The sequence below is a fragment of the Vespa velutina genome, chromosome 25 (assembly GCF_912470025.1).
Source record: "Vespa velutina chromosome 25, iVesVel2.1, whole genome shotgun sequence".
NCBI lineage: Eukaryota > Metazoa > Arthropoda > Insecta > Hymenoptera > Vespidae > Vespa > Vespa velutina.
In genome coordinates, this window is record NC_062212.1 from 1381644 (window position 1) to 1406062 (window position 24419).

General features: G+C 25.1%; 6 protein-coding genes across 17 annotated transcripts in view; 4 read left to right on the plus strand and 2 right to left on the minus strand.

Annotated features, from left to right (window-relative positions):
* Positions 1 to 2789, plus strand: part of LOC124957342 (poly [ADP-ribose] polymerase) — a 4244-nt gene extending 1455 nt beyond the window's left edge. The window contains exons 3-5 of the mRNA XM_047514316.1: positions 1 to 364; positions 460 to 665; positions 766 to 2789. The exon at positions 1 to 364 is cut by the window's left edge and continues 166 nt beyond it. Of these exons, the coding sequence (XP_047370272.1) occupies positions 1 to 364; positions 460 to 665; positions 766 to 2728 (2533 nt within the window). The 3' untranslated portion in view covers positions 2729 to 2789. The remainder of the gene's footprint in view (positions 365 to 459; positions 666 to 765) is intronic.
* A 397-nt stretch (positions 2790 to 3186) lies between these two features.
* LOC124957343 (eukaryotic translation initiation factor 3 subunit I) lies at positions 3187 to 5623 on the minus strand. Its single transcript, XM_047514317.1, has 5 exons — positions 5478 to 5623; positions 4576 to 4822; positions 4164 to 4444; positions 3619 to 3819; positions 3187 to 3529 (listed from the first exon to the last, which is right to left on the minus strand). Exons 1-5 carry the CDS (start codon positions 5478 to 5480, stop codon positions 3281 to 3283), a joined length of 981 nt encoding a protein of 326 aa, XP_047370273.1. The 5' UTR covers positions 5481 to 5623; the 3' UTR covers positions 3187 to 3280.
* Positions 5624 to 6373: 750 nt separating this feature from the next.
* On the plus strand, positions 6374 to 9734 carry LOC124957365 (ornithine decarboxylase-like). 8 transcript variants are annotated; one of them, XM_047514355.1, is made up of 9 exons: positions 6385 to 6443; positions 6973 to 7011; positions 7751 to 7904; positions 7999 to 8075; positions 8140 to 8312; positions 8417 to 8723; positions 8965 to 9204; positions 9314 to 9522; positions 9611 to 9734. In XM_047514355.1, exons 3-9 carry the CDS (start codon positions 7880 to 7882, stop codon positions 9651 to 9653), a joined length of 1074 nt encoding a protein of 357 aa, XP_047370311.1. In that variant the 5' UTR covers positions 6385 to 6443; positions 6973 to 7011; positions 7751 to 7879; the 3' UTR covers positions 9654 to 9734. The 8 variants fall into 8 exon arrangements, 7 of the variants coding, with proteins under 7 accessions (XP_047370310.1, XP_047370311.1, XP_047370308.1 ...); XM_047514354.1 differs by lacking the exon at positions 6973 to 7011 and having other exon boundaries at positions 6374 to 6443; XM_047514356.1 differs by lacking the exons at positions 6385 to 6443; positions 6973 to 7011 and adding an exon at positions 7567 to 7661.
* A 2353-nt stretch (positions 9735 to 12087) lies between these two features.
* LOC124957364 (ornithine decarboxylase 1-like) lies at positions 12088 to 15549 on the plus strand. 3 transcript variants are annotated; one of them, XM_047514349.1, is made up of 8 exons: positions 12088 to 12497; positions 12933 to 13086; positions 13181 to 13257; positions 13319 to 13491; positions 13577 to 13886; positions 13962 to 14201; positions 14282 to 14493; positions 14577 to 15549. In XM_047514349.1, exons 1-8 carry the CDS (start codon positions 12453 to 12455, stop codon positions 14635 to 14637), a joined length of 1272 nt encoding a protein of 423 aa, XP_047370305.1. In that variant the 5' UTR covers positions 12088 to 12452; the 3' UTR covers positions 14638 to 15549. The 3 variants fall into 3 exon arrangements, with proteins under 3 accessions (XP_047370305.1, XP_047370306.1, XP_047370307.1); XM_047514350.1 differs by having other exon boundaries at positions 12413 to 12497; positions 12709 to 13086; XM_047514351.1 differs by having other exon boundaries at positions 12448 to 12497; positions 13018 to 13086.
* On the minus strand, positions 14563 to 18985 carry LOC124957363 (dipeptidase 1-like). 3 transcript variants are annotated; one of them, XM_047514346.1, is made up of 11 exons: positions 18341 to 18568; positions 17189 to 17342; positions 16949 to 17108; positions 16505 to 16788; positions 16033 to 16090; positions 15753 to 15929; positions 15597 to 15687; positions 15377 to 15452; positions 15140 to 15290; positions 14934 to 15049; positions 14563 to 14833 (listed from the first exon to the last, which is right to left on the minus strand). In XM_047514346.1, the coding sequence occupies exons 1-11, from the start codon at positions 18342 to 18344 to the stop codon at positions 14770 to 14772; spliced, it is 1335 nt and encodes a 444-aa protein (XP_047370302.1). In that variant the 5' UTR covers positions 18345 to 18568; the 3' UTR covers positions 14563 to 14769. The 3 variants fall into 3 exon arrangements, with proteins under 3 accessions (XP_047370302.1, XP_047370304.1, XP_047370303.1); XM_047514348.1 differs by lacking the exon at positions 18341 to 18568 and adding an exon at positions 18901 to 18985 and having other exon boundaries at positions 14564 to 14833; XM_047514347.1 differs by lacking the exon at positions 18341 to 18568 and adding an exon at positions 18784 to 18962 and having other exon boundaries at positions 14564 to 14833.
* A 3364-nt stretch (positions 18986 to 22349) lies between these two features.
* Positions 22350 to 24151, plus strand: LOC124957326 (ornithine decarboxylase 1-like). Its single transcript, XM_047514281.1, has 7 exons — positions 22350 to 22559; positions 22631 to 22707; positions 22769 to 22941; positions 23027 to 23336; positions 23412 to 23651; positions 23732 to 23940; positions 24025 to 24151. Exons 1-7 carry the CDS (start codon positions 22376 to 22378, stop codon positions 24065 to 24067), a joined length of 1236 nt encoding a protein of 411 aa, XP_047370237.1. The 5' UTR covers positions 22350 to 22375; the 3' UTR covers positions 24068 to 24151.
* The last annotated feature ends 268 nt before the right edge of the window (positions 24152 to 24419 follow it).

Here is a 24419-nt window from a genome sequence, read left to right on the forward strand (position 1 = left end):
TTTTGAAAGTGACGAGGGAAGAAAATACGGTGGTATAGATAGGTGGTATCATTTGGAATGTTTTGTCAAGATTAGAACGGAACTTGAATTTTTTGATCAAGCTGATTCACTTCCTGGTATAAAAACATTGTCGAAGGAAGATCAAGCTACTGTAAAAAAAGAATTGCCTAAAATTAATAACAATGATGTACCACCTATAAAGAAACTTAAGGATGAACCAGTGGACAAGGAAGAGGAAGAAAAATTCAAGGAACAAAATAAGAAAATATTCACAATGAGGGATACTTTGTCATTGCTCAATAAGAAAGAACTTGTTATGATTTTAGAAACGAATGAACAAAAAGTACCAGAAGGTGTTTCTGCGGTATGGATTAATATAAAGATTGTTAATATAAAGTAATCTAGCAATGAATAATATTTTTTTTTAAACTCTCTATTTTTTTTTTTTTTTTTTTATAGATATTGGACCATGTATCTGATTTATTAACGTTTGGAGCATTAAAGCCATGTCCAAAATGTAGCGGACAATTGGCATACGTTTCAGGTCTTGGTTACAAATGTACCGGGAACATAACAGAATGGACAAAATGCGAATATGTTACTCAAGATCCTAAAAGAAAGAAATGTTCTGTTCCAGAGGAATTAAAGAATACTTATAAAGCTTTGTATGTCTTTTCTTTTTTTTTCTTTTTATATCAATATATATATATATAGTACAATGTTCACATATAATTCAATATTTTTTAATAATTTATAAATTAACAGGGCATTCAAACCAAAGGTTGTTAGGAGATTAATTAAAATTACTGCACCGTCGACATCTACTGTTGTTAAAAAAGAAGATGAAGTTGATGCTGGACCAATGGTACAAGGAAAACCAAAACCATTGAAGAATATGCAATTTGTAATATTAGGTCAAACGAGCAAAAATAAGGAAACGTTGAAGAAGGAAATAGTACTTTTGGGAGGATCTGTAGTAACTAAGATACATGAAAATTTGGCAGCTATTATTTCTAATTTAAAAGAAATAGAAAAAATGAATAAAAGAATGGAAGATGTGAAATCTTTAGACATACAAGTGGTTTCAGAAGATTTTATTGAAGAAGCTAAGGATTATACGGAACCGCCATTTGCGTTAATTAAAAAGAAAACTATATCTGATTGGGGTGGTGACGTTAAAACACGTCTAGCTGATGTTATTGCAAAATCAGGATCATCTAAGAGTAAAAGTAAATATGAAAAGTCAGTTTCTGGAAAGGTCAAATTACAAGTTAAAGGTGGTGGTACAGTTGATCCGGATAGTGGATTAGAGGATTGTGCTCATGTTTATCAAAAAGGAACGGATAAATTTACTGTCACGTTAGGACTTACAGATATACAAGCTAAGAAAAATAGTTATTACAAGTTACAAATATTGAAACACGATATACAAAATAAATATTGGTTGTTCAGAAGTTGGGGTAGGATAGGTACTACAATTGGTGGTACAAAATTGGAGGTTGCACCTTTAGATGATTGTATAATGAAATTTGAGGAACTTTATGAAGAGAAATCTGGGAATAATTGGAGAAATAGAAAAGATTTTGTTAAAGTACCAAATAAAATGTATCCCATTGATATTGATCATGGTGACGATGAAGATACGTCACAATTGTTAGAATCGGATATTAAGAGTAATTTGGAAAAGCCTTTACAAGAACTAATGAAGCTTATATTTAACATAGAAAATATGAAAAAGGTTATGTTAGAATTTGAAATAGATATGGATAAAATGCCGCTTGGTAAATTATCTAAAAAGCAAATTCAACAAGCATATTCAGTATTAACAGAATTGCAAGAATTAGTTAAAAAAGCGACACCCGAACGTACCACGCTTATAGACGCATCGAATAGATTTTATACTTTGATACCACATAATTTTGGTATTTCTGGACCTAAGATATTAGAAACTGTCGAAGAAATTCAAATGAAATGCAAAATGTTAGAGGCATTACTTGAAATGGAAATAGCATATAGTTTGCTTCACGGTAAGACAGATGATAAGAAAAATCCTCTTGATGCACATTATGAGCAATTGAAGACAAAGATAGATGTATTGGATAAATCCAGTAAAGATTATGATGTAATAAAACAATATGTTAAGAATACGCATGCATCCACTCATAGTCATTATGAATTAGAAATTGAAGATGTTTTTGTTATAAAGAGACAGGGTGAAGATCAAAGATATAAACCCTTTAAGAAAATGCATAATAAAAAATTACTCTGGCATGGATCTAGGACAACCAATTTTGCTGGTATATTATCTCAGGGACTTAGAATAGCTCCCCCAGAAGCACCTGTTACCGGTTATATGTTTGGTAAAGGTATCTATTTTGCTGACATGGTATCAAAGTCTGCAAATTATTGTTGCACGAATAGCGCTAACCCAACGGGATTGTTACTGTTATGTGAAGTTGCTTTAGGTAATATGTATGAAAGATATGAAGCTGATTATATTTCAAAATTACCAAAAGATAAGCATTCGACTATAGGAAAAGGACAAACTCAACCAGATCCAAATGTTGTTTATAAAATGGAAGGTAGCATTGAAGTTCCATATGGTCCTTCTGTATCAAGTAAACTAAAGAAGAATTCATCATTGTTGTACAATGAATACATCATATATGATACAGCTCAAGTGAAAGTTCGTTATTTAGTTAAGATGAATTTCAAGTACAAAGTTTGATGTTTTATTATATATGTATTATCTTCCAATATCTGTGCTACCTGATCGGTTGATTGATTGATTGATTGATTGATTAATTATTATATCTAAGCATTTTACATTATATAATATAATATATATATATATATATGTATATATATATATATATTAATAATTAAAATAACTTGGGTTTTTTTTTTTTTTTTTTTTTTTTTTTTTTTTTGTTTTTTAAAACAAAGTTCTTATATCACAACTACCTCCAATAGGACAAATAATAGTTGAATAAGTGTAATAATATTATTAAATGTTTTTTTTCTTTCTTTCTTTCTTTGCGCATAAAATTGTTCAAAATATTTTTAAATGTTTCATCAAATATGATATCGTAAATGTATAACTCTTAGAACAACACAGTGGAGGGAGGGAGGGAGGAGGAGGAGGAGAACAAGGGAGAGGGAGAGGGAAAAAAGAATTGAGATAAATTTTCTATAATAAAAATATTCAATTACATATTTATTACAATTATGTTTATTTTTTTTTTCTCTTTTTCCATTTTTTCGCTTTTCATTGATCCAATTAATATTCAAAATGAAAATCGAAATAGGATTGATCAAATGTATTGATTCGAATATATCCATCTTCTCCACCGGTCGATAAACTCTTACCATTTGGATGGAAGGCTAAAGAATTAATTGGACCAAAGTGACCTTTTAATCTTGCGAATTCTTCTTCGAATACAAGATGGAAAAAACGCGAATCAAATTTTCCTTGCCTAGCTGATGTCGTAGTTACATCCATGGCATCTTGGCCACCACCTAAAACTACCTATAATGATAAAAATATAACGTAGATTTAATTAAATGGCATTCTTTTAAAAAAGAATAATTATATACAAAGAAAAAGAAAATATTTACATGATCCAAAATAGGTGATATTGTAGCCGAATTGACGGGCCTTTCCGTTTTATAAGTTTTTAATAACATCAATGACTCACTGTCAAATAATTTAGCCATATTATCCTTCGACGCAGTCACAAATATCGTTCCATCTTTGTTACATTGCATATCATTTATTTGAGATTTATGACCTTTCGTACTGGTCAACTTCTTTCCCATCTGTTTGAGTATTTATTTATTTATTTATTTATTGAGATTCATATCATTTAACCCTTTGAGTGCTGTGGGCGCACATATGCGCCCAGCGAAAGCTATCGATATAGACTATGGACGCAAATATGCGCTCGGCAGATGCTATCAGTATGGACTACGGACGCAAATATGCGCCTGGCAAGAATGATCACTGTACTATGGTCAAATGTATATGTTCGGCAATTGTTTCTATTGCATGAAAAAGTATTCAGCACTCAAAGGATTAAATGAAATATACTTTGTTATAACATAACATATTGTAAAAAAAAAAAAAAAAAAAAAAAAAAATTATATAACAAACAACGACATACTCTAACGTCCCAAAGAGTAATTTCACCATCTTCGTGGCCTGTAATAATGGTTTCGTCTAAAGCACCCCATAAAATAGCAGATATTCTTGGTCCAGGTACAGAGATTCTAGAAATTGCATGTTCTTGTGACATATTAGTATCGACATTTCTAATATCCATAATGAACATTTCACATTGATGACCTAATGCTTTGTCGGTAGAATAAACTGCAAGATTTGACGAATAACTGAAACCGCATGTCCTTACAGAACTATTGGTTTGCAATTGTCCAATTTCTTTACCTACAGGAGGGGAGGAAAAGAAACAAAAAGATAAATTACAATAAATAAATAAAAAAATAATTTCATTTTACACGATAATAATAAAATATCAATATCAAAGATTAATATTAAATCAAAGATAGAATACAAACCAGTCTCGCAGTCCCATACTCTTAATGTATTATCACCACTTCCTGATAAAAATCTAGTGGTATCCCAATTAACATCTATACACCATACTGATCCATTGTGTCCATTAAATGTTCCAAGACGTTCACCATTTAAAGAATACCAAACATTTGGTTTTTTATCTTTACTAGCTGAGAATACCAAATCACCTTCTCTATTATATTTTATTTTTGTGATAGCACGTTCATGTCCATGTAACATTAATGGTTTCTGAAAGAAAATTTAATTAATTATTGAATTTTAAAGTTGAATATAAATGATTATGAACAATTTGCTTATTAAAAATACAAATATACAAGTAACGTTAATGTAATTCAATGTGGATATCATTATTTTGAATTAGAAATCATTAATCACAAAGTATATTAATATTGTAATAATATAAAATAAAATAAAACTATATAATATATATATATTTAAATTTATATATATTTATTTATATATATTAGATATAAATCTGATACTTTGCCTATATTAAAACTGATTAATACTTTGTCATATTTGTTCAAAAACAATGTACAAATAGTTTCAAAATCTGTTAACTTTCAATTGTAGAATCCAAAATCACAATAACCAAAAAAATATTTAATTAATTAAAACAATATCATTGTCAATTAAATCGGCATGATTAATGTTAAATATTATTAAAAAAAAAAAAAAAATCACTCGGATATCATCATGGGAAAAGACGTGAGTTTTTTTTTTCCAGAGATTCGTAAAGAGAAAAAAAAAAACTTTTAATGGACATGACGGACTGACAGAATCACGTGTTTATACGATTATACGATTATACGAATAATATACATGAAAATGAAAAAAAGAAAACCATATTCTTTAACTTTTTCAAATGTACACGATAACTAACCATTTTGTTAAAGATAAGTTGTTTTATTCGTATTGAATAAGTAATATTATATCTTCCTTGGATTACACGTTTAAGCTATGTTTCTAGACTTCAATTAAACCACGAAGTATATAAAGATTAGATTGCTATATGTTAAGGAAAATGATTCCCCTCGATAATTTCGGAAGCATTTCGTACATCAGTCGTACATAATCTATAGTAAAGCATCATTTTGTATCAGTAATGTTGTGAAAATGTGACGAGCCAATCATATTTAATTAAAGTTAGTAATCAACCAATGAGATTTATTAACAAGTTAATAATCAACCAATGAGATTTATTAAAAAGTAAATAATCAACCAATGAAATCGATCCAAGTAAAAATGAGATTTAATTAAAAAAAAAAAAATATATATATATATATTATCTAGTTTACATTATTAAACATTTTTTAAATAAATTAATTTATTATTACAAATGAAAATTATTATCTTTATTAAAAATATTTTATATAATGATATAAGGTTATGTAGACTTATTACAATATTAATTTCTTGAAATTGATAATGAAACATTTTTAATAAGAATTCTTTCAATTCGAATTGATTATAATAATAATATTTCTTTATTTTTCGATATCATGTCATTGTATGTTTGATTGATTATTTTATTTTTTGATATAAGTCAATGGAGTGTTATCTAATAGTATGTACAGACGCGTGAAATTGTGTCAATGAAGAATTAAAAGAAAATATTTTCGTATATCATATATTTCTTGAATAATTTATTTATACAATTTATATAATTTATTTTCTTTTAGATTGAAATTTTGTAATTGGCGGTCATTGGTTACGTGTGACGTCACAAAATCAAATCTCCAATGAACTTTGACTATTACTGGATCAGTCTTCCTTTGAATTTCGACGAGTAATTATCGAGGATGACTCACAGGATGTCTTACCCGTAAATTTATAATGAATATTTAAAGTAAATATATATTTTTATATCATACATTTCTTAAATAATTTATACAATTTCTCATTACAACAGTGATATTAATAATTTGCTTTATATTTTTCTCTTTCAAAAGTTCATTGCAATCGCGCGCGCTTAAGAAAAATGAAATAATCGAGTATTTGTATTATCGCTTAAAAAAAAAAAAAAAAAAAAAAAACATTCGAATTTTTTTATTATATCTATTAATTTATACTCATAATTTATTTATGAGAATAAAAATCTTCTTAGGTATTCTTATTAATTATTATTCTTAATTTTCTTAAATCTTATTAATTATATTCTTATTTATTTTAATTTATTCGTTTCAGATTAAATGATTTTTCTCTTCCTTGTGTCAGATATATTAAGATTTTTATTATATACAAACATTTCTGTTAGATCTGATTCGATTGTAATACGTCATGATTCATGCTTAAGAGAAACATAACCTAACATTCTTATACACCGATGTTTATATAAATCTATAGTTGGAATAATGATTTTTTTATTGCGCTTGTAGTTCAGATTTTGTCCACGCCTATCGCTGTAATCACATTACGTTAGTATAATTAACATTATACGTTACTACATTGGTAATGTGTGAACATAACGAATGTCTTTTTAATTGGGGGTTTTAATTTTCGCACGTGATAATGATTGTAATGTGTAATAATTCATATTTATGAATAATATGTTAATAAACCGATAATAATTCTTATCTTGTAAAAAAATTTATATACTACAATAAAAATGTATATACATATGCATATGAAATATAAATTGTACGAATTATCTTTTTTTTTATAAGTTTTAATATATCTCATTATTGGTAATTTTTTTTTTTTTTTTTTTATTAATATATACCATTTATTACATATTATTGATTTAATATTTTTATCATATATAATGTAAGAAAGAAAGACTGTCATTATTTATAACAGTATAAAAATATGTTGTTCATTAAAATAATAAAAAATACAGAATTTCTTTTAAAGTTATGTTTCTTATTTTATCTGTGTTTATTGAATGTCATAAAAAAAAAAAAAAAAAAAAAAAAAAAAAAAAAAAAAAAAAAAAAAAAAAAAAAAAAAAAAACCTAATTTTAGATAACTAATTTTACTCGCCTACAATGGTCCATGTTATCATTGAATAAATATGATATTATATGATACACAATATAGGAACTAATGCTTATCAGTATTCATCACGGTATAAATGAATAGTTCATTGAAACAGTAACATAAACGATAGTATATAATATCTAAAACATGTCTTTTATTGATCTCAATCAAATTCAGATTTATGAGGATCAGGTCAAAGATTATGACATATTAAAAAATATCATTACCACTCATGATCAAGAAGATCCATTTTATATATTAGATCTTGGTATTATAATTAAAAAGCATCAAGATTGGATTAAAAAAATGCCAAGAGTTGTACCCTACTATGGTAAGATATTTTTAAAGATTATTTTTTTTCCTTTTTCTTTTTTTATTGATTTAATATTATAAGAATATTTTATAGAAAAATTTTTATTTGTTAGCTATTAAATGTAATCCTGATCCAATGGTAATTAAAGTTTTGGCAGCTATGAATGCCAATTTTGATTGTGCATCAAAGGTAAATTATTTCATTTTCAATATAAAACAATATTATATTTTCATGATCTATTAATTTATAACAGCAAGAAATTCAAGAAGTTATGGAACTTGGTATATCACCAGATAGAATAATCTTTGCAAATCCAACAAAGTGTCCGTCTCATATAAAATTTGCTAAAAGTTTAGGTATTAATAAAATGACAGTAGATAGTCAATTAGAACTTAATAAAATTAAAAAATTATATCCCGATGCAAAGTGAGTAAATTTATTATATAATATATAATTGATATTACGTTCGTTTATCTTATGTCATTATATATAAAACATTTAATGATTAATTCAAATATTATTTTTATTAGAATAATTATACGCTTTCGACATGACAATTCTAATCTTGATAAAAGTACCAAACTTGGTATTAAATTTGGATGTGATCCAGATGTCGAGGCAAATCAATTAATACAATTTACAAAGGATTTAGATTTAACATTATATGGATTTAGCTTTCACGCTGGTAGTCCATGTTATCAAATCAATGCATATGTATGTGGAATTGAAATATGTAAACAATTGATTACTTTTGCTAAATCAATAGGATGTAATGATATCAAGTTAATTGATATCGGTGGTGGTTTTCCTGGAGAAAGTGGATATCAAATTGATGAGGTCTATTTATTAATATGAAACTTTTCCATATATATGAAATATATTAGATTGGAAACTATGAAACGGGCGTTTTTGTTTAGTTATTTATTTTCATTCAACGCCCGTTTAATAGTTTCCAACCTAATATATAACTATTAGATTGGAAACTATTAAACGGGCGTTTTTGTTTATTTATTTACTATCATTCAATCCCCGTTTCATAGTTTCCAACCTTAACAATTATCTTTGTATTTTTATTTAGCTTTCACGTATGATTAATGATGCAATCAAAGAAATAGATCCTACAATAGAAATCATAAGTGAACCAGGTAGATATTATGTAACATCTGCATTTACTTTGGCTGGTTATTTACATTCTAAAAGAACAATAAACGAGGGAAATAATCTGAAACATATGTATTATGTCAACTGTGGTGTCTATAATGGTTTTATAGAAGAATTGTTGAATTTAAAATCACGTCATCCAATCTCATTATTCAATGTATATAATTAATATATTATATATAGAATTTATTTTATTTATTTAAAAAAAATGAGTATATATATATATATATATGTATGTATGTATGTATGTATATATATTATTGCAGCCGGTATCTGATAAAAAATATCCTTCTATTTTATGGGGACCAACTTGTGATTCCTACGATTGTATCGTTAAAGATACATTACTGCCAGAATTTCAAATAGGAGATTGGCTTGTATGGAGCGACATGGGTGCATACACAACATCACTAGCTTGTAAATTTAATGGTTTTATGCCACCGATAGTTCATCCATTTATTAGAAAAAGTCAATGGTTAATATAAATATCTGATATGATAATTTCTTTGAGATATTACAATTTTTCATAATAATTTTACGTATTATAATATATTTCTTTTTAGGGAAGATTTTTGTGCCATTATCAAATGTGACGAAAATAATTGATTGTATAAATTATAATACATAATTTGTATTATTATAAAATGTATATTTAAAAAATAATCAAATAATATATCGTATATTCACGAAATATTATTTAATAATTTTCAAAATATATATTTTCTTTATTTAATTATATTATTCATTTGAATTAAGCTACGTTGGGTATATTATATTGTGAAGATAATTGTGATATTAAATGAAATTATTTTAATTATTATATTGTTTCAAATTTTTTTTTTTATTTATAATGATTGCTATTTTTTTTTCTTTTTTTTTTTTTTTTTTTATGCGTCTTTATATATTCGAATATCTTGAAAGTATTTTGGAATATTGATTCAAAGTCACGTGACCGTTCTTAAAGTGATAATCACATAATTGATAGAAAATGATCGATAATTTCTGAGCTATTGTAATGATATTAATGGAAGACATTTAAGATACGATGAAATAATATTTAATTAGCTCTTTCTATTCTTTAACTTTGCATTTTGTTTATATAATGGCAGTTATTCAATTGAAAAATTTTCAATATTATATAATTGAGAATGCTGAATGTTGAAATGCAACGTACTACGTATTTACTTACTTATGACGTATTTGAAAGGAATAATTTAGTTTTATTCCATAATATACTTTTCGTATCATCCTTTTTTTTTTTTTTTTTTGATGTTTGAAATATATTTATCAATTTTACATTTATTATAATATGAAAGTTTTGAAGCCATTGAATAAATATTATCAGTATGCATCGTCGACACTACACGTATTTTCAATAGAAACATTAGTAAATACTACAAATTATCACACGACATTGAATATTTCTATATGAAATTTTATCTAAATCGGGGAATGTCAAGTCATAACATGACGTACTATGAAATGAAACAGTAATTATCGTGAATAAGATAAAAAATAATTGTTTATTCACGATAAATTAAAAACTAAAAATTGTTGATATATTTTCGTAATATTAATAAAAAAAAAACTTTTATTATCAGAAATTGGATAATTTATATAATTATTAAATAATAAATATATAAATCATGATAATTAAATTTTTATTTTATATATGTTATAATTACTGTTAACATTCCATCAAAAAAAAAAAAAAAAAAAAAAAAAAAAAAAAAAAAAAGAAAAGAAAAAAAAAAGAAATTGTGTTAAAATACGATATTTTGCAAGAATAGTTTATGCACAGATAAAAAGTCTTTTTTAAAATATCGCCGTAGAATAAATGTTCGTTTTTAAAATGTGATCTTATTCATTAAAACTGATCGAAAATTATTTCTATTCTCCATGATGACGCAAATGCTGTTTTCGATATTTTTCTCAAAGAAAAAGTTTAATATCTGCGGTACCTCTCAAAATTTCCGACAAAAGAGATGAGCCATTCATTATTGATTTTCATTTATACGCTTCAATGGTGTACGTTTTATATCCGTGAAATGGCGATTGATTGTGCATATAAAAAGTTGATGCTTAGATTTTTTTTTGAGAATTTTCAAAATCCAAAAAAATTGTGATTTTCTCGATGGTCGCACGAAGAAGCTACGTTAACCGCAATTCAATAATTTTAATGAGCAATTCGCTAGATAATTTTATGGAGAAAAACTAAGGAAATGCTTGTCCAATCGTTTATGTCGAGATGATATAAATTTTTTAAATATTGTTTCTTTTTTTTAATAACCACGTAAAAAAGAAATAAAAAAAAAAAGAAAAGAAAAAGAAAAGGGAAAAAAACTTATGGGACACCCTAGTAATAAATAGTAATAGACGAAGTCGTATAGAGTGGATCAGTCTTATAGGGATAACCAATTGTTTATTTTTTTTTTTATTTTATTTTTTTTTTTTTTTAATAACCACGTAAAAAAAGAAATAAAAAAAAAAAAAGCTCTGAATCTTACTAATTACATAATACGGAAATGTACTCATATTTTAATTTTATATTGAAATAATATAATGTATAAATATTCGTTAATTATTTAAAAAAAAAAAAAAAAAAAAAAAAAAAAAAAAAAAAAAAAAAAAAAAAAAATATTAAACATATTCTTATTTTTCTCGTAGATTCATATAATAATTTTTATATTTGTCAATAATATTTATTCTTTTCTATTTATTTATCGGTTAAAAGAAATGCGTATTGACGTTCTATCTAATAAAAATCATTGCACGAAATGTACATCAATAAAAGAAATATAATTATGAGAGACTGAAAAATGTAAATTCAAAGTCTATTCATCCATTAAATTACTCTAATTCACGTTAAATACAATTGTTATGTACACGTGAGAGGAAAATAATTAACAGAACTTTATATATATATATATATATATATATATATATATATATATATACACAAGCTTATATATATATATATATATATGATTGGTGGGATGATAAGTGACATCGTTTCCCACTTGTATTCGTTGTTCATATTTTGTTCATACCTGTCCCTGAAGTTGCATATGTCTTTAACAAAAGTTAACAAACAGACTTAACAGTTTATGTTTAGAAATAATATATTAGTAAGCTGAATAATTATTATTCGTTAGTTAGATATAATTTCGAAGGACATTGAACAAATTTTTTTACTATTATGTCAGACCTAATAAATAACTAATTCGTTTGTAATAGCTCATAATTTTCTTAAGAAGAAATAAAATTTTATCATATATATATATATATATATATATATATATATATGTAGAAAAAAAAAAACGTTTATCAGCTGCAATGTTAGTTTATAAATAAACGACCTATTGTGACAATAGTTATAAGTATGGTGTATAGTATACGTCAAAGATGTCTTCTGTTAAAGCGAATGAAATTCATCTATACGAGGGAAAGGTAAAATATTGTTTTTAAATTATATTAAAAAAAAAAAAAAAAAAAAAAAGAAAAAAAAAAATTTTGGTTACCACTCGTGATTCGGAAATGTGATTGTCCATTAAAATTATAAAATATGATCGTTCATTAAATCGTAATCGTTTATTAAAATAATAATATGTTTTAATATGTTTTTAACATCATAAATGTTTTTTATTTAATTTATGTTTAGTTAACGTCTATTCTATGCAGAACATTAAACATATATTAAACATTACATTAGACAACCATCTGTATTTGATGTTGTTATCATTGAATAAATATCATATATAGTATATAATACAGGAAGTTATTGGTATTCATAACAGTATAAATGAATGGCTCATTGCAACAATAACATAAACGATAAAATATAATATGTGTAACATGTCTTTTATTGACGTCAATCAAATTCAGATTTACGAGGACCATTTCAAAAAGTATGGTATTTTTAAAAATATCATTGACACTCGTGATCAAGAAGATGCATTTTATATATTAGATCTCGGTGTTATAATTAAAAAGCATCAAGATTGGATCAAAAAAATGTCGAGAGTTGTACCCTATTATGGTAAGATATTTTTAAAGATTATTTTTTTTCCTTTTTTCTTTTTTATTGATTTAATGTTATAAGAATATTTTATAGAAAAATTTTTATTTGTTAGCTGTTAAATGTAATCCTGATCCAATGGTAATTAAAGTTTTGGCAGCTATGAACGGCAATTTTGATTGTGCATCGAAGGTAAATTATTTCATTTTTATGTAAAATATTATTATATGTTCTAAATCGTAATTTATAATAGCAAGAAATTCAACAAGTTATGGAACTTGGTATATCACCGGATAGAATAATCTTTGCAAATCCAACGAAGTATCCGTCTCATGTAAAATTTGCCAAAAGCGTAGGTGTCGAAAAAATGACAGTGGATGGCAAATTCGAACTTTATAAAATTAAAAAATTATTTCCCGAAGCAAAGTAAGTAAATTTTATTCCGTATTCCTGTATTATGTCAATTACCTTATGTGATGTCAATAATTCACTCAAATATTGTTCTTAATAGAATAGTTATTCGCTTTCGTTGCGACGACAATTCTTCTGTCACTAAATGCCTCAAACTTGGCACCAAATTTGGATGTGAACCAGGCGATGAAGCAAAAGAATTAATACAACTTACAAAGGATTTAGGTTTAATTTTATATGGATTTAGTTTTCACGTTGGTACTCCATGTGTCGAATTTAATGCGTACGTACGTGGAATTGAAATATGTAAGGAATTGATTGCTTATGCTAAATCGATTGAATGTAATGATATCAAATTAATTGACATTGGTGGTGGATTTCCTGGGGAAAGAGATTTTCAAATCGATGAGGTTTGATTATTACGATGATACTTTCGAATGTATATATATGAAATATATTAATAGTTATCTTCGTATTTTGTTTAGATTTCACATATGATTAATGATGCAATCAAAGACATAGATCCTACTATAGACATCATAAGCGAACCCGGTAGATACTACGTAACATCAGCATTTACTTTAGCTAGTGTCGTGCATTCTAAGAAAACTGTATCTGTGGGAAATAATTTGAAACAGATGTATTTTGTTAGCTGCGGAGTTTATAGTGGATTTATGGAAGAATTATTGAACTTCAATTCACGTCAACCAATCCCATTGTCCAATGTATATATAATATTCAGAATTATTTTCTTTAATTTCAATATATATATATATATGTATTATAGAAAGTGAATTTGTTGTAGTCTATATCCGATAAAAAAAAATATCCTTCCTCTATATGGGGGCCAACTCTTGATTCCTTGGATTGTATCATTAAAGATGTATTATTGCCTGAATATGAAATAGGAGATTGGTTTGTATGGAAGGACATGGGTGCATACACAAATACTATAACTTGTAAATTTAATGGGTTCATGCCACCGGAAGTGTATCCATTTATCAGAAAAAGTCAATGGTTAATATTAATATTTTATATGTTAATTTTTGAAAAAATTTATTTATATCAATCTTACATATAATAAATATTTTCTTTTTTAGGGAAGAATTTTGTGCCATTATCAGACTTAACGGTAATAGTCATTTGTTTAATTTGGAATAAATTATTTTTTTATTATAATAAAAGAAATGTGATATTTAAAATATTATATAATAATGTTTCATATGTAAAATACAAACATTATGTGTGTTTGTTTTAAATCTAAAAATACAAATTATACTATTCCTAATAATATTATTGTTTTGAATTGGTCGACTCAGTTTCACTTACGGTACTTGAATATAATATTTGATTCCATCTGTAAAAAATAAATAAATAAAAATGAAATCGAGATAAAAATAATCTATTTTTCATCCAATAAAATATGATTATTCTAATGGATTTCAGAAATTATTTACTCTTTTGCAGTTTGACATAATCCCGGCTTCAATCCGTCATTTTTTTGCGCTTGATATATATGTCCTACATTAATAATATCTTCGATAGGCGGATGAGATGACATCGCATCGCGAATCTTTTTGTTAAAGAAAATAAATTCATATATTATTTTATAAATCGTTTTTTTTAATTATAATCAAATTGATATTAAAATTAATGATCGTACTATTTCTGCTTTGGTCATAACTACGATAAAATTTCTTCCAGCTAATTTTCCTAAATCCTCTTTACTCCATTCTTGTTCTCCTTTACGGTTTTCATATAAACTTTCAAACAATGATGGATACTTTGACACATCTTCTAAACCTTCCGGGAATCTGTAAAGTATTTGTTTAGAATTATTCATAAATAATCATTACTATTATTATTATTATTATTATTATTATTATTAATTTATTCTTACTTATCGACACCATCATAATCAGCTCCAATACCGATATGATCTACTCCAACAATTTTTCTAATGTAATTAATATGATCTAAAAAAAAATATATATATGTATATATATACGAACCAGACTTTATTAATCAGTAGATTTAATTAATCAATGACAACGATAATAGACAATAATTAAATGTGTGTGTGTTTTTTTTTTAATCATTTAATAAATCATAAATCATACCTACAACATCCTGCATCGTTGCGTTTCTAGATTTGTCACAATTAACAAACCCCGAATAAAAATTAACCATAACGATCCCCTCATTTTTTTTCTGTCGATAAAGTATAAATTATAAAAAGTACATTATTTTTTATTAATATTGGTAATATTACTTACTACCAAATGGAGTACGTCATCAGGAACGTTTCGATAATTATTACAAATAGAAAATGCGGAGGAGTGAGAAAATATAACGGGTGCTCGTGATATAGCAAGAACTTGTCTCATGACATTATGGGAAACGTGTGAGAGATCGATTAACATCCCAAGACGATTCATTTCGTAAACAATGCTCTAGAAAAACAATTTAACTTTATCTCGAGTCAAATTTGTTATTTGGAGAAAAAAAAAAAAAAAAAAAAAAAAAAAAAAAAAGAATATATAAAAATAATCATACTTCTCCAAATTCTGTAAGATTATGTACGTATCCATCGTTGAAGATAACTGCATCAGCCCTTTAAAGAAAAACAAAAAGAAAAAAAAAAAGAACCAGAAGATCATATGTAATGTAATCTCATTAATAATAATTGATATTGTAATAATAATTGTCTGTAATAATAAATGACAACATGTTTGTAAAGAATTTATCATCACACGATAAAGAAGTACATGCATGACATTTGCAAACTATGCGTGAATTTTGCAATTTATTATAATAATTGGAAAACAATTGAAATTACTATAATAAATTTATAATCATGAATGATAATAATATTTTAAAATAATATTTTAAAAGGTAAAATATACAAATGTATTATTGTGAATTTTTACGTATCAACTGTCGGTAATGTAGAAAGAGATAATTTTATTTAATACGATATATTTATAGATTATATATTATCATTAGTCGGTAATGCAGTTAGACTTACCAAGGTGTATTACAAATATGCGTCAATGTAACATAGCGAACACCTAATTCGTAATAAGTCCTTAATATAGCCAAATTGGAATCCAATGAGTGTCCACCCTCGACACCAATCATCGATGCTATTTTACCTTTTCTCCAAACAAGTTCAATATTTTTTGCATGTTTAACCAATTCCAAATGTTCCGGATAAAGATTTATAAATCTTTTGATCATATCTATCTGACGTAATGTCAATTGTACTGCATCTTTGTATTGTGACTTACAGGACACATATGCAACCCAAAACTGTAAAAAATATTACCAAAAAAAAAAACAAAAATATATATATATATATATTAATTTAATTTATCGATTAACGATTAGTCAACAATAACAACAATAACAATCATAAAAATAATAAAAAAAGAAAGAATCAAACAAATTTGTATTCGATTTTGTAGCTTACCTGTCCTCCAACTTTTCCAGCTTTTAAACGTGGCAAATCCGTGTAACATGTTGGGCATACTTCTTTTCCCCAAATTGGATCATTGATGATTAATTTTTCAAATGGAAATTCCTTCAAATTATTTAACTTTACATACATATTATATGGTAAATCGTTATGCCTGTAAAAATAATATCAATAAATTCGATCGTACATTATCGACCGAGTTTGTATAATTTAACAAAGACAAATGTTATTTACCCGTCGATAAGTGGTACGAAATCTAATACATCGCTACCTTTAAATTTATTCGCTTGTAATCCAATTGATAATGCAATAATTACTAATAAAATAGATGCAGATGCAGCCATATTAACATAAAGCTTTCTCCCGCTACAATATCTAATAATGTTATCTGTAATATAATTAATACATGACATGTCGATAAAACAGTGTAAGAAGAGAGAGAGAGAGAGAGAGAGAGAGAAAAAGAAGAAAAAAAAAAAAAAACAAAAGAGAAACAAAACAAAATCTATAGAAATTGCAAATGGCGATATTAACTATTGATATATAACATCCTAGCACTTGAGATATTTCTAACGTTATCATTAATTATACCAATTATGATGTTATGTATACATATATATATATATATTTCTTTAAAAAGAAAAAAAAGAATTTATACGTCATTAAAAATCTTAAGTAGTATATGACATCTTTATCTTTCTTATCTTTTATCTCTAATAATATATGTATATTTATATATATATGTATATATATATATATATATATATATATATATATGTATACATATACATGTATACACACAAATACATATACCATACGAAGTGTCGTTAACGTATTAAGAAAATTTGCGTAATTCAAAGTGATAAACGATCAGTCACTTTCAAATTATCATCTTTCAATTAAATATCCAACGAAAATGTACCAATCGAATAAAACTTTAAAACTGTTTTATCGACAATTAAAATATAAAATAATACAGTTCTATTATATTATTAAATTTTCGTATATAACGATGCAAAAATACATTGTAAATGATAAAAGGTTCGGACGATAGAAAGAATAATAATAATTGTTAATAAAAAAAAAAAAAAAAAAAAAAAAAAAAAAAAAAAAAAAAGAAGAGGATAAAAAAACGAAAAAAAGAAAATCAATAAAGTAAATATCATCACACGAAATTCGAAACAATTAATTTCTTTATCATCCGTAAGATATATATTCACTCACACGCAATAATGACATACGATAAGACGAAAATTTCTTTTTTATCCTTTTTATATTAAATTTCTTATATCTAATGTCACAGATAGATGAAGAAGAAAATCAATGAGAGAAAAATATAAAAAATGAAACAAAGAAATTCGATAATAATTAAATTAATTAAATTACCCATTATTATCAGCAGATTCCAAATTGACCCAGTTATAATTCGTATTACTTTCTTACTACAGAATGAGATAGGGAATGAGTGAGTTAGAGTGAGAGTGAGAGAGTGAGAGAGAGAGAGAGAGAGGGAGAGAGAGAGAGAGAGAGAGAGAGATAACTCGAACGAATAACAGTTCAAAATGTATCCTTCTTAATGTCCTCTGTTAAGATTTTGAGTATATACTTGGTACTAATAAAGTGTATATATATATATATATTTATATATGTATATGTATGTGTATATATACTTGTAACGTACGTATATTTGTACTCTTGCGTTCTCTTATAATGTGTATATATTTCGTATTTTTTTCTTTTATCCTAATACGTATTTACCAACTTTTTCAATATATATATATATATATATATGTATATATATAGTCATATAGCTATTTCTTTTCCTCTACCTCTTCTTCTTCCACTTCTTCTTCTATTTTTTTTATTCTTGATACACCACAAACAATAACGTAATTAGCCAGGTCTATATATATATATATATATATATGAATGTATATAAAACTTACAAAATTTCTTTCCTTTTAATTTTCTTTTCTATTTTTTTTATACATTAGATACGAACGGGATGGTTACCGAAAGGATACTAAGTCTTGAACTGGACCATTCAAGAAATTGTTGGGAGAAAACATTGATATATTTATCTTTAAATAGATAAATTGATTAATAATACCAGTATATAAGGTAACATATGGCTTTATTATTGCGTTAGTCGATATGGATATGCATATCTATATGCGTGGCTATATATGTGTGCGTGTGCGTATGTTCATAGAGATATGATATATATATATATATATATGAATATGTATGTCGAAATTCTTTATCAGTATGATAAAGAAGATATGTATAGGGGCAAATGTTATTGCGAATTTATCACTGTCGATATTGTAGGAAACATTTTATCTAGAGAGAAAAAGATTACCGATCGAGAATCTTCATTTGTTATCTAGTAACTTAGTGGGCCGTTATTGGAACTTAATATTATTAGGATATATTTTTGTCGATAATTGTGTACAAATTATACAGTGTATTATTAAAGTAGAAAATTTAAGAAAATCATTATCGACATTAATTTATAGGTTATATTTTTATCGATAAGCGTGTACAAATTATATGGTGTATTAATAAAGAAGAAAATTAAAAAAAAAATCATTATCGACATTAATTTATAGGTTATATTTTTGTCGATAATCGTTTATAAATTATATGGTGTATTATTAAAGTAGAAAATTTAAGAAAATCATTATCGACATTACGATCCATTGTTTATATAAAATGATAAACAGTATGACGAAAATTTGTATGTCTTAGAAAATTTTTTATGTTGATTTTCATTTCAGTTGGAAAAAAGTAAAAAAAAATTGAGAATTCCTTCGTTTTTCATTACGTTGAAACATATATACGTATTTTTTTTTTTTTTTTTAATATTTGTAATACTATGAACAATATTCATTATCTTTATTATTTAATTATGAAAATCTTATTATAATTTTGATATTTATGATAAATTATATCGACTTACCGATAAATGTACTCATTTATCGACAATTATATCGACTTATCGACAGTGTTCGTCAATTTTTACAAAAATTTGTTTAATATTAAAATATTATTCTATAGTTTTTATATTTATAAGGATAGCTTTTTTTCTTATGTGTTTTTCTATATTCATATATGTTTAAAATATCTTAGTAAAATTAATTCAATGTCAAGTGACCACCGATTAGAATTGAATCGATCATATGAGTTACGGTAACGTAACATTTAATTAGGTTTTTTTAATTTTTTTCATTGTTTTCATTTGTTTATATAATAGCAGTTTCTCAATTGAAAAATTATCAATACTGAATGACAATGTTGCAATACAACGTACTACGTATTTCCTTACTTATGATGTATTTGAAAGGAATAATTTAGTTTTATTCCATTATATACTTTTCGTATCATCCCTTTTTTTTTTTTTTTTTATGTTTGAAATATATTTATCAATTTTACATTTATTATAATATAAAAGTTTTGAAGCCATTGAATAAACATTATCAGTATGCATCGTCGACACTACACGTATTTTCAATAGAAACATTAGTAAATACTACAAATTATCACACGACATTGAATGTTTCTATATGAAATTTTATCAAAGCGAGAAATGTCAAGTCATAATATGACGTACTATGAAATGAGACAATAATTGTTGTGAATAAGATAAAAGTAATTGTTTATTCATAATAAAGTAAAAACTAAAAATTGTTGATATATTTTCGTAATATTAATAAGAAGAAACTTCTATAATCAGAAATTGGATCATTTATAGAATTATTAAATAATAAATATATAAATCATGATAATTAAATTTTTATTTTATATATGTTATAATTACTGTTAACATTCCATCAAAAAAAAAGAAAAAAAAAAAAAAAAAAAAAAAAGAACTATGTTTATAATAATATAATATTTGTTATTCGATTTTTATTCAATTTATATTTATACAATAATTTATAAATTACTGTAATGATGATAAGATAATTAATATTTTTGAATTATTACTCTCTTATATATTATATTTTGACATACACATCTACTGTATTTGCATAATTTATGTCATATTAAAACATAACTCGAATAATTTAATATTATAATAATGAGATCTTATAAAAAAAGCTTGTATGTTTAATTTGATCGATAATAAACAATTGTTGTTGTTGATTATGTCTTGCTTTATAATATTATAAGATACTTTTCACAGTTTAAATGATTTGGAATCGTAAGTAATAGTTTTATTTATATCAGCTATTTGATTTTATCGTAGAAATTATCGATATTATTTTTCTTTTTTTCGTTTTTCTATATTATAAACAACAAATAAATATTTTAACGTATATATGAAATTTAGAACATATTTTAAATATCGATATTGTAATAGTTATTTATTTATCGATATAATAATTAATGAATGTATATTAATTTTATAAAGATAAAAATACGAGTTCATTTCCGTATTATCTACGGGATATTTTTTTTAGCGTTATTTGTTTTTTTTTTTTTTTATGGTTTTCTTCCGTAGAAATAATCGAGTATATATTATTACTATTATTACTGTTATTACTACTATTATTATAATAATAATATATAATTTAAGCGATTAACTATTTTTGATAAAACATTTGCCAAAATATTGCGTTTTGTTACAGATTTATATGCTATTATTAAATGTATCAATTATATTTACTTATATATCGTATTAAAATATAATCAGCATGATTTAATATTATAATAATGATCAATCAAGAAAATGCGCATATTTAATTTTTGTAATTAAAAAATCTTTTAAGCGCGTGTGCGTGCGTATATTATTATTTTAATTAAGATTGTTACAGCTTATAAATAAATGTGAGTTACAAAGAGAAACGTTTAATATATAATGGCCATGGATATTAATATCTTAAAATTTAATGTTTAAAACGATATTTAATTTTGTATAATAATGATTATTGTAAATTAAATGAATTATTATTTTTTCAATAATAAAATAATAGATAAAAATTGTTGAAATATTTTTATAATATCTCTGAAAGATCTCCGACATTTGAAATCATTTATATGATTTTAGTACATTTGAATCATATAGTTATTAATTTATATGTTATTATTAATATATATGTGGAATTTTTTTCTCAATATATTGGATATATTTATTGTATACAAGGAAACGATTTTTATTTGGAAGTAATTAGTTTGAAAGCTTAATAATCGTTGATAATTTGTTGTATATTATATATGAAGGACATTAAATAAATATTCTAGTTGTTTCATCGTACTAATACTAGAGTATTTGACAATAGCTCATAATTTATGGTAATAGCTAAAAATTATCTTGATCAGATAAAAAATTTTAACATATATATAAAGAGCAACAATAATTATCAGTAATAATATAGTTTATATATGGCAACAATATACATTATATAGCGTAAGTTAAAAATGTCTTCTATTAATGTCAAAGAAGTTCAACAGTATGAGGACGAGATCGAAGAATATGACATTATAAAAAAAATCATTAGCTCTCGTGATCAAGAGGAAGCATTTTATATATTAGATCTTGGTGTTATAATTAAAAAGCATCAAGATTGGATCAAAAACATGCCAAGAGTTGTGCCATTCTATGGTAAGATTACTAAAATATTTTTTTACCGTGTAACGTTACAAAAATATTCTATAGAAGAATTTTATTGTTAGCTATAAAGTGTAATACCCATCCAATGGTGATTAAGATTCTTGCAGCTATGAACGCCAATTTTGATTGCGCATCAAAGGTAAATGATTTCATTTTTATGTAAAATATTTTTACATTTTCTAAATCGTAATTTATAATAGCAAGAAGTTCAACAAGTTATGGAGTTGAATATATCACCAGATAGAATAATCTTTGCAAATCCTACGAAGTATCCGTCTCATATAAAATTTGCTAAAAGCGTAGGTGTCGAAAAAATGACAGTGGATGGCAAATTCGAACTTTATAAAATTAAAAAATTGTTTCCCGAAGCAAAGTAAGTAAATTTTACTCCGTATTCCTGTATTCTGTCAATTATCTTATGTGATGTCGATAATTCACTGAAATATTGTTCTTAATAGAATAGTTATTCGCTTTCGTTGCGACGGCAATTCTGCTGTCGCTAGATGCATCAAACTTGGAAATAAATTTGGATGTGAACCAGGCGATGAAGCAAAAGAATTAATACAACTTACAAAGGATTTAGGTTTAATTTTATATGGATTTAGTTTTCACGTTGGTACTCCATGTGTCGAATTTAATGCGTACGTACGTGGAATTGAAATATGTAAGAAATTGATTGCTTATGCTAAATCGATTGAATGTAATGATATCAAATTAATTGACATTGGTGGAGGATTCCCTGGGGAAAGAGAATTTCAAATCGATGAGGTTTGATTATTACGATGATACTTTCGAATGTATATATATGTAATATATTAATAGTTATCTTCGTATTTTGTTTAGATTTCACATATGATTAATGATGCAATCAAAGACATAGATCCTACCATAGAAATCATAAGTGAACCCGGTAGATACTACGTAACATCAGCATTTACTTTGGCTAGTGTCGTTCATTCTAAGAAAACTGTATCTGTGGGAAATAATTTGAAACAGATGTATTATGTTAGCTGCGGAGTTTATAGTGGGTTTATGGAAGAATTGTTAAAATTGAATTCACGTCATCCAATACCACTGTTCAATGTATATAGCTGATATTTTTTAATCAAAATGGTTTTCTTTTATTTCTTTATATATATATATATAAAGTGGATTTCTTGTAGCCTGTATCTGATAAAGAATATTATTCTACTGTATGGGGACCGACTTGTGATTCCTATGATTGTATCGTCAAAGATGTATTATTGCCAGAATTTCAAATAGGAGATTGGCTTGTATGGAACAATATGGGTGCATATGCAGCTTCTAGATCTTGTCAATTTAATGGGTTTTCGCCGCTGATAGTTCATCCATTTATCAGAAAAAGTCAATGGTTAATATAAATATTTGAGATATTAATTTTTTTGGAATATTACAATTTTTGATAATAATCATACTTTGCCTATTTTTTTTTCAGGGAAGATTTTTGTATCATTATGAATCGTTTCATAAACGATTGATTATATATAACAGAATGGGTGATTTGAATTTCTATAACAAATATATTCAAATGAAAACAAAAAAATTCTCTTTACATTAGAAACATTAATATGTCTATTATATTTATTATTTTAAAATTTACAAATATATATTATTTTTATGAATAGTTTATATAGTATTACGAAAATAATTGTGATTTTTAAATAAATATTTCTACTTATTATTTTTCTTTATATATTAATAAATATATTAAATAATAATAATAAAAGTATTTTTATTTACTTCAAACATTTTTTTTTCTTTTATTATGAACATTCATTTAAAATGAACATTCTTTTCTTATGGAGTATCGTTTGTTGTATAAATTATAAG

Excerpts from the sequence above, each read along its gene's own strand:
- LOC124957326 (XM_047514281.1), top strand. The coding sequence starts at position 22,376 with ATGTCTTCTATTAATGTCAAAGAAGTTCAACAGTATGAGGACGAGATC. Across the intron at positions 22,708-22,768 it reads ATTTTGATTGCGCATCAAAG|CAAGAAGTTCAACAAGTTAT; the intron begins GTAAATGATTTC and ends AATTTATAATAG. Across the intron at positions 23,337-23,411 it reads GAGAATTTCAAATCGATGAG|ATTTCACATATGATTAATGA; the intron begins GTTTGATTATTA and ends TATTTTGTTTAG.
- LOC124957343 (XM_047514317.1), bottom strand. Across the intron at positions 4,445-4,575 it reads AGTATGGGACTGCGAGACTG|GTAAAGAAATTGGACAATTG; the intron begins GTTTGTATTCTA and ends CCCCTCCTGTAG. Across the intron at positions 3,530-3,618 it reads TATCACCTATTTTGGATCAT|GTAGTTTTAGGTGGTGGCCA; the intron begins GTAAATATTTTC and ends TTATCATTATAG.
- LOC124957364 (XM_047514349.1), top strand. The coding sequence starts at position 12,453 with ATGTCTTCTGTTAAAGCGAATGAAATTCATCTATACGAGGGAAAG. Across the intron at positions 13,258-13,318 it reads ATTTTGATTGTGCATCGAAG|CAAGAAATTCAACAAGTTAT; the intron begins GTAAATTATTTC and ends AATTTATAATAG. Across the intron at positions 13,887-13,961 it reads GAGATTTTCAAATCGATGAG|ATTTCACATATGATTAATGA; the intron begins GTTTGATTATTA and ends TATTTTGTTTAG.
- LOC124957363 (XM_047514346.1), bottom strand. Across the intron at positions 16,789-16,948 it reads CTGGAAAAGTTGGAGGACAG|TTTTGGGTTGCATATGTGTC; the intron begins GTAAGCTACAAA and ends TATTTTTTACAG. Across the intron at positions 16,091-16,504 it reads CATATTTGTAATACACCTTG|GGCTGATGCAGTTATCTTCA; the intron begins GTAAGTCTAACT and ends TTTTCTTTAAAG.
- LOC124957365 (XM_047514352.1), top strand. The coding sequence starts at position 7,721 with ATGTCTTTTATTGATCTCAATCAAATTCAGATTTATGAGGATCAGGTC. Across the intron at positions 8,724-8,964 it reads GTGGATATCAAATTGATGAG|CTTTCACGTATGATTAATGA; the intron begins GTCTATTTATTA and ends ATTTTTATTTAG. Across the intron at positions 9,523-9,610 it reads TTTATTAGAAAAAGTCAATG|GGAAGATTTTTGTGCCATTA; the intron begins GTTAATATAAAT and ends ATTTCTTTTTAG.